Raw genomic sequence first — 13,130 nt, 5'->3', positions numbered from 1 at the left:
CTCCAGATGTTGCAAAACTACAACTCCCAGCATGCCCGAACAGGAAATTCAATTCTTTTTGAGGTTTTTTTTTTTGTCTTCTCCACAGTGCTCTCTGCTGACACCTAATGCCCGTCTCAGGAACTGTCTAGAGCAGGAGAAAATCCCCATTGCAAACCTAGGCTACTCTTGACTGTTCCTGACACGGACAGAGGTGTCTGCAGAGAGCAATGTGGACAAGACAAAAAAAAAATTCAAAAATAGAATTTCCTCTAGCGTACAGCTGCTAATAAGTACTGGAAGGGTAAAGAATTTTTAATAGAAGTTATTTACAAATCTGTTTTAACTTTCTGGCACAAGTTTTCCACCGGAGTACCCCTTTAAGGAACTGGGGGGATGCTACACTTCAGGATATCTTGCAATGTTGTATAGTGATAAATGTATTTAGTCTAATTTCTTCTTAGTGATCATGGATCATCTCTGCGGCCAGTCCATTGTTCTCGGACTCCTACGAGTGATGGCGTTTCTTTCTAGTATCGCTTCGAGCCTCATTGCGAGGTTGACAAACCCCAATGTGTGTATCTTTCTGACACCTGCCATGACTGGCCGAAGTCCAGTGCGCAAATCTGAACAAATGCAAAACCCAGTACTTGCTCATGGGGAACATGATCTATCAGTGCCCGGTGATTGGCCGGCGGTTCATAATGTGATACGTCTTTGATTTAATGGCGGCTGCTGGCACAGAGGGAAGACACAAGAATGCAAGTCCTTAGACTTATAAGCGAGCGGAGCCAACATGTAGCAAGGAGAAGCTGATGGGCTGCACCCTTGTTTGCAGGACTGGAGGGACATTATATCACCCAGGGTTTACTGCCTTGTAAAGAAAGGTTGGAGCTCGCACCTTCAAGTACATTTGGTGGTAACAAAAAATTACAGGATATAAGATAATACAAGAATGCAGAGCTTTATGTAACATTGTATTACATTGGAATTCACATTACCGTATTTTTTGCCATATAAGACGCACCCAATTTTAAAGGATGAAAATCTAGAAAAAAAATATTCTGAACCAAATACAATGTAAAGTATAGGACAGTGATCTTCAACCTGCGGACCTCCAGATGTTGCAAAACTACAACTCCCAGCATGCCCAGAGTTGTAGTTTTGCAACATCTGGAGGTCCGCAGGTTGAAGACCACTGGTATAGGAGGTAATACTCGCGTGTCCCCGCCGCTCCGGACGAGTCACCGCTAATCACCGCTGCCCTGGATGTCGCCCTCCATCGCTGTCGCCCTCCATCGCTGTCGCCACATTCTTGGGGTGTCCCCGTCGCTCCGTAATGTCTCTTCTGCCCGGTATCCTCGCTCTCCGTCGCCACCATCACGACGCTACGTATGCCGCTCCTATTGGATGATGGGACGGTGTGCGTGACGACGTGATGACTACGAAGGAGATCGCCGGCCATGCAGGGGATCCCGACACGGAGCAGACACCGAGGAGGCAGGTAAGGTCCCTCCCGGTGTCCTGTAAGCTGTTCGAGACGCCACGATTTCACCGCAGTGGTCCCGAATAGCACAACTGAGCAGCCGGGTTAGTGTCCCTTTCGCTTCTGATACGGCGGCTTTGATCGCTGCGTCTGAAGGGTTAATAGAGGGCATCACCGTGATCGGTGAGGTCTTGTGTATTAGCCGCGGGTCCCAGCCGTTGATGGCCGCTGGAACCGACCCGATAGGACAGGGTTTTAATGTGTATTTGCCGTATAAGACGCACCAACTCTTCCCCCCCCAGTTTTGGGGAAGAAAAAGTGCGTCTTATATGGCGAAAAATAGGGTACATACAGAATAACTTACATTTTTCGTGTGTGTAATATATTGATATTTAGATATTGATATTGAGATATAGATATTTATATGGATATTTATAGATGTTATTTTATTTATTTTTTTAAAGTTTGCCCTGGAGCTTCAGCAATGAACCGTGTGGACAATAGTTTCCCCTCCCCCATCCTCCTTCCTCATCATTGAAGTCAGTCTGTGCCAGGTTGTGGATGTTTAATTTGGCATGTGTTCACTGCCCAATGGTTGTGTGAATATACCCTTTGGGCTTTTTAACACTACGTTTAAATTCCATTTTGAATTTCCATAAGGATATTTAGTGGGGATCCCATTATAGGGGTTGTCCAATATAGCAAGGGAATTCCACAGTGTGAACATACTCTAAGGGCACGGAATTTGCCCGGGTGAACATTCTGCGTACAGACTGATCCAGTTGGCGCTAGGACCACTCAGATCTGCGCCATTACCATTGAAGCAATGTCTCTGCTTGGAAAGTTTGCAGTGTGAATGTATCCTCAAGGGTTCCATTTACACTGCAGATAAATTCAAATTCCATACTCTGCCGGAGCTGGTGCTAAGTCCACTGGGAATTGCGCCGTCTTTATAGACTGCAATGCATTTTTCAGCGCATTCCGCCAAAAGAATGAACATGTTCATTCTTTTAGTGGAATCTGTAGTGTGAATGGTGCAGCAGAATCCCATTGAGAACAATGGGAGAAGCTGCTGCGACGTATTTTCCAAGCAGAATTCTGTTGCAGAATTCCACTTGGAAAATTCATAGTGTGAATGGGCTCTTTCTTTAATCCTTTTCCTTAAAGGGGTACTCTACTGTAAAATATATATTTTTTTTAAATAAAATGATAGCAAAAAGTTTTGTAAATTACTTCTATTAAAAAAAAATCTTAACCCTTCCAGTACTTATCAGCTGCTGTATAATCCACAATAAGTTCTTTCCTTTTTTAATTTCTTTTCTGTCTGACCACAGTGCTCTCTGCTGACACCTCTGTCCATTTTAGAAGCTGTCCAGAGTAGGAGAGGTTTGCTATGGGGATTTGCTTCTACTCTGGACAGTTCCTAAAATGGACAGAGGTGTCAGCAGAGAGCACTGTCAGACAAATGAAATTCAAAAAGAAAAGAACTTCCTGTGGAGTATACAGCAGCCGATTAGTACTGGAAGGATTCAGATTTTTAAATATAAATCATTTCCAAATATACTTTCTGGCATAAAAAAAAAAAATTCCAGTGGAATATCCCTTTAATACAGATACCTTTTTTTTTAAAGCAGCGTTTCTTACCACAGCCTCCAGCGGTTGCAAAACTACAACTCCCTGCATGCCCAGACTGAAAAGGGTTTATCCAGGATTAGAAAAACAGAGCTGATTTCTTCCAAAAAAAAAGAAACAGCGCCACACCAGTCCTCAGGTTGTATGTGGTATTGCATCTTCGTTCTTTTAAAGTCAATGGAGCCAAGTTGTAATACCACATGCAGCCCTAGGACGGGTGTGGTGCTGTTTTTGGAAGTAGCTCTGTGTTTCTATTCCCGGACATGCCCACTGAGATCCCAGTATACACACTGGTCATATTGGGCATCGATCCACCAGCCTCACATGCAAACAGTAATATACTGGTGTTGTATTTTGTATATAAATATTTATCCTTTTTTTTGCAGCCAAACAAGAAGTCAGACGCCGCTGACATGACTGCTCTTTATTGCTGCGGCGTCATATTTTTTGACTGCAAGGTGAAGCGGCAGGAAATATTGGGCTCTGCTACCTCAGTATAGCAGCGAGTGATGAAAACATCGGATAGGTTTTTTCTTTTTTTTTTTCCTCCCCGCTTCACCATCCTCTCTCTCCCCGTATGGTGTTTGCAGGACCTGAAGCTCTGCTATTGGTATAGTCTTCTGTTATTGCTGCCGCAAGCTCCTCGCTGAGTGGACGGAGTCAGGAGGAGAGGAAGGTCTTTGCCTTTTCTTTGGTTCTGTGTCCCGAGCCCGAAGTCAGAGAGATGCACACTGCATCCTAAGGGATAGCATGGCCCAGTTCGGGATACTCGACTGTATGCTCAACCCAAACTGGAACCTGCTCTGCAACCTATACTGTGCGTGGAGCAACCAGGTCAGTGCATAGTATGCAGAACGGGGTGGACGACCTTCACCCCTCTATTCACACTAGGATCAGCTGCAGATGGTAGTGCAGTGATAATTCAGCGGGGCACAGACTGATCTTTGCAGGGGCCATGACTGTGCATCTATCATCGAACCCAGTACTGCATACAGGATGCTTCTTGTTTGTTCTTTTTAGAGTTTCCAAACCGGTGTGCCTCCAGCTGTTGCAAAACTACAACTCCCAGCATGCCCGGACAGCCAACGGCTGTCCGGGCATGCTGGGAGTTGGAGTTTTGCAACAGCTGGAGGCACACCGGTTTGGAAACGCAACCTTACCTTGTCTGCATTTAACATTTGCCTAGTGCTACACGAAGTCAGATACCCCGAAATAGGATTCCTTTTCATGTTACGGCAGTAAGGCGCTGTTCTGGTTTTCGGCTAGGGCCGTGGGAAATACTGCAGACTCATTAGGAACTTGATTTAAAGGGGATTTTCCGACTATATGTTAATAAGGTCTTTTCACGGTTTAATGGGAAATTCTGCAACCTCATAATTAGAGATGAGCGAGCTTACAGTAAATTCGATTCGTCACGAACTTCTCGGCTCGGCAGTTGATGACTTATCCTGCATAAATTAGTTCATCATTCAGGTGCTCCCGTGGGCTGGAAAAGGTGGATACAGTCCTAGGAGACTCTTTCCTAGGACTGTATCCACCTTTTCCATCCCACCGGAGCACCTGAAAGCTGAACTAATTTATGCAGGAAAAGTCATCAACTGCCGAGCTGAGAAGTTCGTGACGAATCGAATTTACTGGAAGTTCGCTCATCTCTACTCATAATAATATTAAAAAAAATTTTTTTTGTTTTGTTCAGCTTTGGATCTGTTTCTTTCCTGGGAATTAAAACCTTCCTGTTTACATCCAGAGGTTGAAAAGGCATATATTAGCATGATGGGAGTTGTAGTTTTGCAACAGTTCAGAGACCACTGACTTAGAGACTAAGCTGGATACAATGATCAAGGTTGGATGCGATGGTAGAAAACTTTCAGCTGTGTTAGGTCTGGTTTATTTTTTTTTATTTTTTTTCTCCTACCCTCTGGATTTAAAGGGGTACTCCACTGTAAAACTTTATTTTTTATGTATATATATATATTTTTTTTTAACTCAACTGATGACAGAAAGTTAAGCAGATTTGTAAATTACTTATAATTAAAAAAAATTTAATCCTTCCAGTACTTAACAGCTGCTGTGTGCTCCACAGGAAGTTATTTTCTTTTGAATTTCTTTTCTGTCTGACCACAGTGCTCTCTGCTGACACCTCTGTCCATGTCAGGAATTGTCCAGAGCAGGAGAGGTTTGCTACGGGTATTTGCACCTACTCTGGACAGTTCCTAAAATGGACAGAGGTGTCAGCAGAGAGCACTGTGGTCAGACAGAAAGGAAATTGAAAAAGAAAAGAACTTCTTGTGTAGCATACAGAAGCTGATAAGTACTGGAAGGATTAAGATTTTTTTTTAATAGAAGTCATTTGCAAATCTGTTTAACTTTCTGGTTCCAGTTTATTAAAAAAAAATAAAAAAAAAAATAAAAAATAATAATAATAATAATTTATTCCAGCGGAGTACCCCTTTTAAGGATGTGTTCATTGCCAAAGCTTTTGGAAAGCAGATTATGTCCGCATAAAGCACACAAAAAAATATATAAATAAAAAAGCCATGACTTATCATTTAAACTGAGGAAAGTATTTATTTTTTTTTTTTGTGTCAATGAAAGTTGTATTGAGAAGTGGCTAAATTAGTGCAATGGCCGACCAGTTGATGTTGACTTCTGTTTTCCCAGAAGCCAACATCAAATCTGGGAACAAGTGGAGAATTATCAGGAAATGACCTGTTAGGCTTAGTTCACACTTGCATGGTAGCACCCATGTATAAGGCCATGTGTTGTTGATACATGATCAATAGTGTTGAGCGCGAATATTCGAAATGCAAATTTTTACCACGAAGATTGGCACTTCATGATTTTGCGAGTACTTAGAATATAGTGATATATATATATATATATATGTATGTATGTAATGATGAATATAAATTTTTTTGAGAATATATGCAAATAAGCAAATATCTGCACTTCCAGTCAGAGCATGCGCAGTATGCAAATTTCATTACAAATTTTCGCATGAAAAAAAAGAGAACGAGCATAGCGAATATGCGAATTTCGCGAATATAGGACGAATTTTCATCCATATATTAGCAAAATATTGCAAATTTGAATATGGATCCTGCCGCTCATCACTAATGATCAACCCTAGAGATGTAATGGTAGAACTTATTGTTAGTCATTTTAACTGGAACCTTCGTCAAATGTAGACAGATCCCTAAAGAGTACCTGTCGCCAATCTAAACTTTTCATATATTGTTCCTTATGTAATTATAAGACACTTTGCTATTTACTTGCTGTTAAAATTCTCAACCTTTATTTTTTCTTAATGTGGCTCTGTTCTGTTCCCTGCCATAAGTCAAAGTTATTTTGGTCTCCTCCCGACCTGGCAGGAGACCAAACTCAGGAAGTGCATGCGAGGCATGGGGAGGCACAGCTCTCGCAGGATTCAGTGATGTCGCCCCTGCTGGGGAACGCCCACTTTCTCCTGCCGGGAGCTCATACAATGTGAGCAAGGGGAAAGGTATGATACACAACTTTTTAAAGCTTGGACATTTTTTTAAGCTCAGGAGGGGTGTTAGGAGTAGTTAGTGAATATAATCTGAGTTAGTTTAGAAAATCTGGTCTGACAGCTACTCTTTAAGAGGTCGGCCATACCTTCTGCCTTTGGCTGATCCCTTTAAGCATCTAATGTATTTGATGGTATCTTGACGCTCCTTCGACACCAAATGACAGGAGAAAGAAGGGTCGGACATGCTGAATTTCAGCGTCCAATCCTTTTGTTCTTATGGAAGATATCCAGTCACCAGAGGCCTAGGCCTCCTTCACATATCTCCGGTAGCATTTCCCTTTGACCCTGTAGAAAAAGTGCCAGAAAGGTACTTCTAGAACTTACCTTATTCATTTGAATGGGAATGTTCAGTTATCCGGCGCTCCAATTTGGACACCGAATGGTTGGACAAACGGCATCAGGGCGCCAGATGGGGAAACGCATCTTGCTGCATTCAGCGTTCAGAAATAGATGGCGATTTGTAAACAACTGACTGCAGTTTGTCATCAATTGTGGTAAGTTTTAGGTGTTCACAGACCCAGATGCCGGATATATATGAACCCAGCCATGATCCCCTCTGCCCATTGAGAACACATGAACACTAAGCATGCAAGTGTATGTTGGATCCTAGAGCAATAACTATCGACATGATAGGGACAGGTCCAAGGGTGTTTTTTTTTATTATTGATGGTCGGCTGACTGATGACTGGAATGAGTAAGAAGAGGGCAGCTGTGCACTCCTCTCCTCGCTCTGTGTATATAAGACCTGGACGGCTCTATAGACTCTTTCCAGGTCATGTGACACAGACCTGGGAAAAAAAACTACTAAGCGAGCGCCTCTCCCAGCTCATTCTTGTGATCGGTCAGAACTTTTAATAAGTCTGTACAACATATAAACATTTTATTCAAATGACAGGTAAGATGTTCTTTATTTTGGACAATCTATATAATTTTTTTGTTAACAATAAACTGATCTCAAAGTATCCAACTGCAGGGACCACCAGCGATCAGCTTTAATCCATGCGGAAACCAGAATAAAGTATTCAATTTCCTTGCAATGCCCCCCCCCCCCCAGGACAAATGAAGCATTACACAGTTAATTTAATCAACGGGTTGTCTGTGTAATATAGGACAGGACAGTTTCTCCAGAGCAAGATACCAGGATCATGAACCCCTGTGCATAGTAACATAGTTCATAAGGTTGAAAAAAGTCCAGAGTCCATAAAGTTCAACCTATATCCCTAATGAGTCCCTACTGAGTTGATCCAGAGGAAGGCAAAAAACCCTCATACTAGAGGTAAAAATTCCTTCCCGACTCCAAATATGGCATCAGAATAAATCCCTGGATCAGCGTTCTGTCCCTATAAATCTAATATCCATAACCTGTAATGTTGTTGTTTTCCAAAAATGCATCCAGACCCCTTTTTAAATTATTTTAGAGTTCACCATGACCACCTCCTCAGGCAAAGAATTCCAGTGTCTCACTGCTCTTACAGTAAAGAACCCCCGTCTGTGCTGGTGTAGAAACCTTCTTTCCTCTAGACGTAGAGGATGCCCCCTTGTTATAGATACAGTCCTGGGTATAAATAGATCATGGGAGAGATCTCTGTACTGCCCCCTGATATATTTATATATAGTTATTAGGTTGCCCCTAAGCCTTATTTTTTCTAAACTAAATAACCCTAATTCTGATAATCTTTCTGGGTACTGTAGTCCTCCCATTACCCGTATTACCCTGGTTGCCCGTCGTTGAACCCTCTCCAGCTCCTCTATATATCTTTCTTGTACACTGGTGCCCAGTACTGTACACAGTATTCTATGTGTGGTCTGACTAGTGATTTGTACAGCGGTAGAATTATTTCCTTGTCGTGGGCATCTATGCCCCTATTGATGTCCCCCATGATTTTATTTGCCTGGCAGCAGCTGCCCGACACTGGTCACTATAGCTAAATTTACTGTTAACAAAGACTAACAAGTGGGGATAAGTTATTTTTTCCCTAGAGTACTCCTTTAATAGGGTATATGACAACCCCCTGTGTTATCCTTAGGTGATCAGAAGCCCCTTATTTTTAAGGTAAAATATTAAGTTTGTCCATATAAGTCAGGAGAAAAGTGAATTCTTTGTGGCTCCATATTGATCGGAGGTATTGATTGTGGATGTATATGGACGCCCTTTTATACTTTTATGTACCGTGGCCTTTTGCCATTTTATTTTTGTGTTAAAGCCATTATGATTGCAAACTGCTTATTCATAGCATAGTTCAATAACCCGAGAGCTGCTTCTGCAGGTCCATTCCATCGCTCACGCAGCCGGAAGTCATTAGGTAGCATTAAGTGAAGTGCAGCTCTTTACAGTGAATGCAGCAATTAACGGTCAGAAGATTGAGCCGTATTACTCCTCGCATCCGCCGAGGGATACCTGTGGCTGCGCAAAATGCTTTTCTTTCTCGAACTAATTCACAGAGTAAAAAGCAAACTAATCTCGGAAAGCCTGTTACAATGGAATATTTATGCACTGTGCTTCACTGGGTTATGCCATTGTTAATCTCTTTAAATAATCTGAGAACATATAGAGCCTTTATCTTGCATAAATGTCCTCTACCTTTAAGTATTTAAGTACCACATGGCTACTTTGGACCAGTAAGCCATAAACAGGCTTGCAGGTCACCGTTTCGTGCAGTCTTTCCCAACCATGGTGCCTCCAGCTGTTGCAAAACTGCAATTCCCAGCATGCCCGAACAGCCAACGGCTGTCCGGGCATGCTGGGAATTGTAGTTTTGCAATAGCTGGGGGCACCTTGGTTGGAAAACACTGCCCCGTATGTTTGTAAAAGCCAGAGTGCCCCAAAACATTCTGGGTGTTGTTGTTTTGCACCCTGGTTGGGAAACACAGGTTTAGTGTATGCAGTGAGTGTGCGAAGGGCGCTGGGGATGTAGCAATACACATATCTGTATCTGCGCTTATACCGGACATTTTACATTTTAAATGTCCCTGATACTCTTCCGATACTCTGAGACAATAAAAATCAGTCTCCTCTTTCCTCTGTTCCTGCGCTGGGGCCTCGTAATCGCTTGCTCTGTTATCCAGAATGATGCAGGACCTGCTGGGTGCAATGGTATCACTTCATTGTAAAGCAGGTCCTGCACCACTCCGGTTATTATAGTCAAGGGCCATTTCCCACTAATAGAGCAGAGGATGCAGAGGCCTCAGACCAGTAGCGAAGGGAAAATGAGTGGGATTTTTATTTTCTTCTGTATGGACCTTTTTTGGGAAACTCCTTAAAAGGCATCTACCTAATAGGAGAGTCCCTTCCTACCTAGCTAGTGGGGGGCTTCAACCTAATAGGGGGGATTCCCTTCTTGCCTATCTTCTGGAGGATTGCCTGCCTGCCTGCTGGAGGATTCCCTACCTATCATCTGGGGCTTTCTACCTAATGGGAGGGATTCCTTACCTACCTATCATATGGGGGCTTCTACCTAATAGGAGGAATTCCCTACCTACTTATCATCTTGGGGCTTCCACATAATTAAAGGGATTCCCTGCCTACCCATTTTCTGGGGGCTTCTACCTTATTGCAGAAGGTTTTCTACCAAACTGCTGTGGGCTTCTACCTAATAGTAAGAATTCCCTACCTAACTACTGGGGGCTTCTACCTAATATTAGGAATTCCCTACCTAACTACTGGGGGCTTCTACTTAATAGTAGGAATTCCCTACCTAACTACTGGGGTCTTCTACCTAATATTAGGAATTCCCTACCTAACTACTGGGGGCTTCTACCTAATAGTAGGAATTCCCTACCTAACTACTGGGGGCTTCTACCTAATAGTAGGAATTCCCTACCTAACTACTGGGGTCTTCTACCTAATATTAGGAATTCCCTACCTAACTACTGGGGGCTTCTACCTAATATGGAGGAATTCTCTACCTAACTGTGTACATATGTTAATTCTGAGTGTCAGTGAGGGCCTCATGTTCGACTTTCGCCTAAGGGTTTACAAAATCTAGAGCCACCTCTGCTGTCACATGACATTAAAAATTGGTCATTTGTATCGGTGAGTCCTTAAATAAAAGTATTGGTACTTGTACTGTCTTAAAAAATAGTATTGTGACATCCTGGAGCTTTAGACACAAGGAAAGTTTTAAAAAAAATATTTTTTTTAATTTAAATTATAACTAAAGTTGCTTCACTTTAAATGTTTTTATTTTTCAATGTTGCCTATTTGAAGTGAACGCTCCTTGTTGTTCTCCATGTATCTGATCCGTCATACGTAGAGCTTGTTATATGGGAAGAGAATGAAATGTAACCCTACATGGAGCGGATGATGCAGACATAATGATGGCTTTGATCCTGTGATAACTTGTGTGCAGTCTCCTCCTGCTCGGGCTGGCCCATAAATAAAGTGCGCCTTCTGCAGGAGCATGTCCGGGCCGAAGAAGGAAGGAGCGGAGGGTGGTGGGAATATCCTGTGGATGTGAGGAGCACTCCCTGCATCTACTTACTGGATGATTCACATTCTTCAGGAAGGTGGTGCGGAGGCTGCTGCACTACACAACCCAGGAGCACATCTGGACTTGTACCCTCACCGGCAGCTTCCTATACATTATAATAGTCTGATAATTCAGCACAGAACTGCAACGTCATGTGGAGCCGCACGCCATCGGAAGCAGCAGGCTGGACAGATAAGAACTTCAAAATACCTCTGGTTTACCAGAAGTTATAATAGTTTTATCTTGTGGTAGTAGTTTATTTTAGGCATTCTTCTCGGACGTTCCCTACATTACTTTAGTGTCTGATGAACTATTTGATAATCCGGCATCTGTATAATCCTGTCTGCTTTCTATGCATATGGTGAGTGTGAATGGAGACATCTGCATCCAAAAAGACTGTCATAGAAGCTGGCTGATGGATCCTATACACCAGTGGTCTTCAACCTGCGAACCTCCAGATGTTGCAAAACTACAACTCCCAGCATGCCCGGACAGCCATCGGCTGTCCGGGCATGCTGGGAGTTGTAGTTTTGAAACATCTGGAGGTCCGCAGGTTGAAGACCACTTCTATACACTATATTATGCTGCAATGGTTCAGCACAGTGTTTCCCAACCAGTGTGCCTCCAGCTGTTGTAAATCTACAACTCACAGCATGCTTGAGTAAATGGAGCAGCCTTGTGGATGCTTGGCCACTGCACTATTTGCTGACTATTTGACTGGTGCAGAGCTTTCATAACTTATGTTGGTAAAACCCTTTTAAGATGTGCATAGTTTGGTGACACACTCCTCACCATGCTGACAATTGCACATATCGCCATCCGCCCCCCCCCTTTTTACGATATGGTACCAGTATCAGCATTATAAACGTGGCTGCTACCTCCCCTGTGCTATTTTATTCTCCCCCGTTTAATTACCTCCCTCCCCTTTCTTCACCCCGCATGTGCCATTTCATTTCCTCCCTTTTTCGTACCTAGTGCCACTTCCATTACCCCAGGTGCAGGCTTACCATCTCAGCGGGTCTGAACAGCAAGGTCCTCCTGTGCGACATGGACAAGTGTACAAACCAACTAACCATGGGCATAAAGCCCAGGGTCAAAGAACTGACAAGTGATGTCCTCCCGCTCTGCTCCTCGGTGCAATGTCAGGGACGTCACCCATAAGTGCCGGCAGCCACCGCTGCTCGCTTTTTTAAAGTGGCAGCAGTGCTGGCTGCCAATTCCAGATCAGCAGCAGGGCTATGCCAACTTGATAACAATGACCAACGGCGGACAGTCATGCGACACCCCCTGGGGACTGCCACTAACACACTGTGTTGCGGCACCCAAGCCCTGGACCAATCCCACTATATTCACTTTGGGGGAAATATGACCTCTGCTCTGGTGATTGGTGGGGGTCTAACCAGTCAGACCCCATCAGTTAAGGTAGCAATACTTTTAAAGGGACGAAATCTACTGTGAAAATCTGCAACAAATTTTTAAAAATAAGGATTTATAAAAATATCTGCTGGTAAGGGTTCTATAATTTGCCCAAATTCACATGTGATACCCTTACCGATTCCTTCCTTCTCTGAATTTACCCTTACTGAGTATACATAAGCCTCCTAATAGATCTCAGAGCTTCCAGATCTGCTGTCGTCTTGAGTGAATTCTGTGGATTGTTAGAACGTCTTCATCCTCCTAGTACATGCCGGCGAGTAAACAAGTCTGCCGCCTCTCATCTGCCAAGTATTCTGCTTCCAGATGAAGTTTTGGTTTCGGAGTGCCCACGCAGGTGCCCATCTGCAATGCTTCAAGTGAGGCTCCGCTATTAACGTTACTCAGAAACTATAAAATCTCTTTATCCTTATCTCTTCTGTTATTTTACTTATTTTTCTTTCCGTTTCTCCCTTTGCTGTGCAAAATCTGTATCCGTTCTTTGTAGGTGTCTCTATAGGCACATTAGCAGCAGTGCAGTACAGCAGTGTTCCCCAACTGGTGTGCTTCCAGCTGTTGCAAAAGTACAATTCCTCAGCCA

The 13,130-nt window shown here is 43.2% G+C and overlaps 1 protein-coding gene across 6 annotated transcripts in view; it reads left to right on the top strand.

The window, feature by feature from the left end:
- ARHGAP21 (Rho GTPase activating protein 21) overlaps positions 1-13,130 on the top strand; it is a 194,252-nt gene that overhangs the window by 37,860 nt on the left and 143,262 nt on the right. For 2 of the 6 annotated variants that reach the window (XM_056519310.1, XM_056519307.1), the window contains exon 1: positions 3,769-3,931. The exons of the other annotated variants lie outside the window; for them this stretch is intronic. In XM_056519310.1, the coding sequence (XP_056375285.1) occupies positions 3,848-3,931 (84 nt within the window). In that variant the 5' untranslated portion in view covers positions 3,769-3,847. Of the gene's footprint in view, positions 1-3,768; positions 3,932-13,130 lie in introns of those variants that run through there. 6 annotated transcript variants of the gene reach the window in all.

The sequence above is a fragment of the Hyla sarda genome, chromosome 5 (assembly GCF_029499605.1).
Source record: "Hyla sarda isolate aHylSar1 chromosome 5, aHylSar1.hap1, whole genome shotgun sequence".
Classification (NCBI taxonomy): domain Eukaryota; kingdom Metazoa; phylum Chordata; class Amphibia; order Anura; family Hylidae; genus Hyla; species Hyla sarda.
This window is presented reverse-complemented; position numbering and strand designations above follow the sequence as displayed.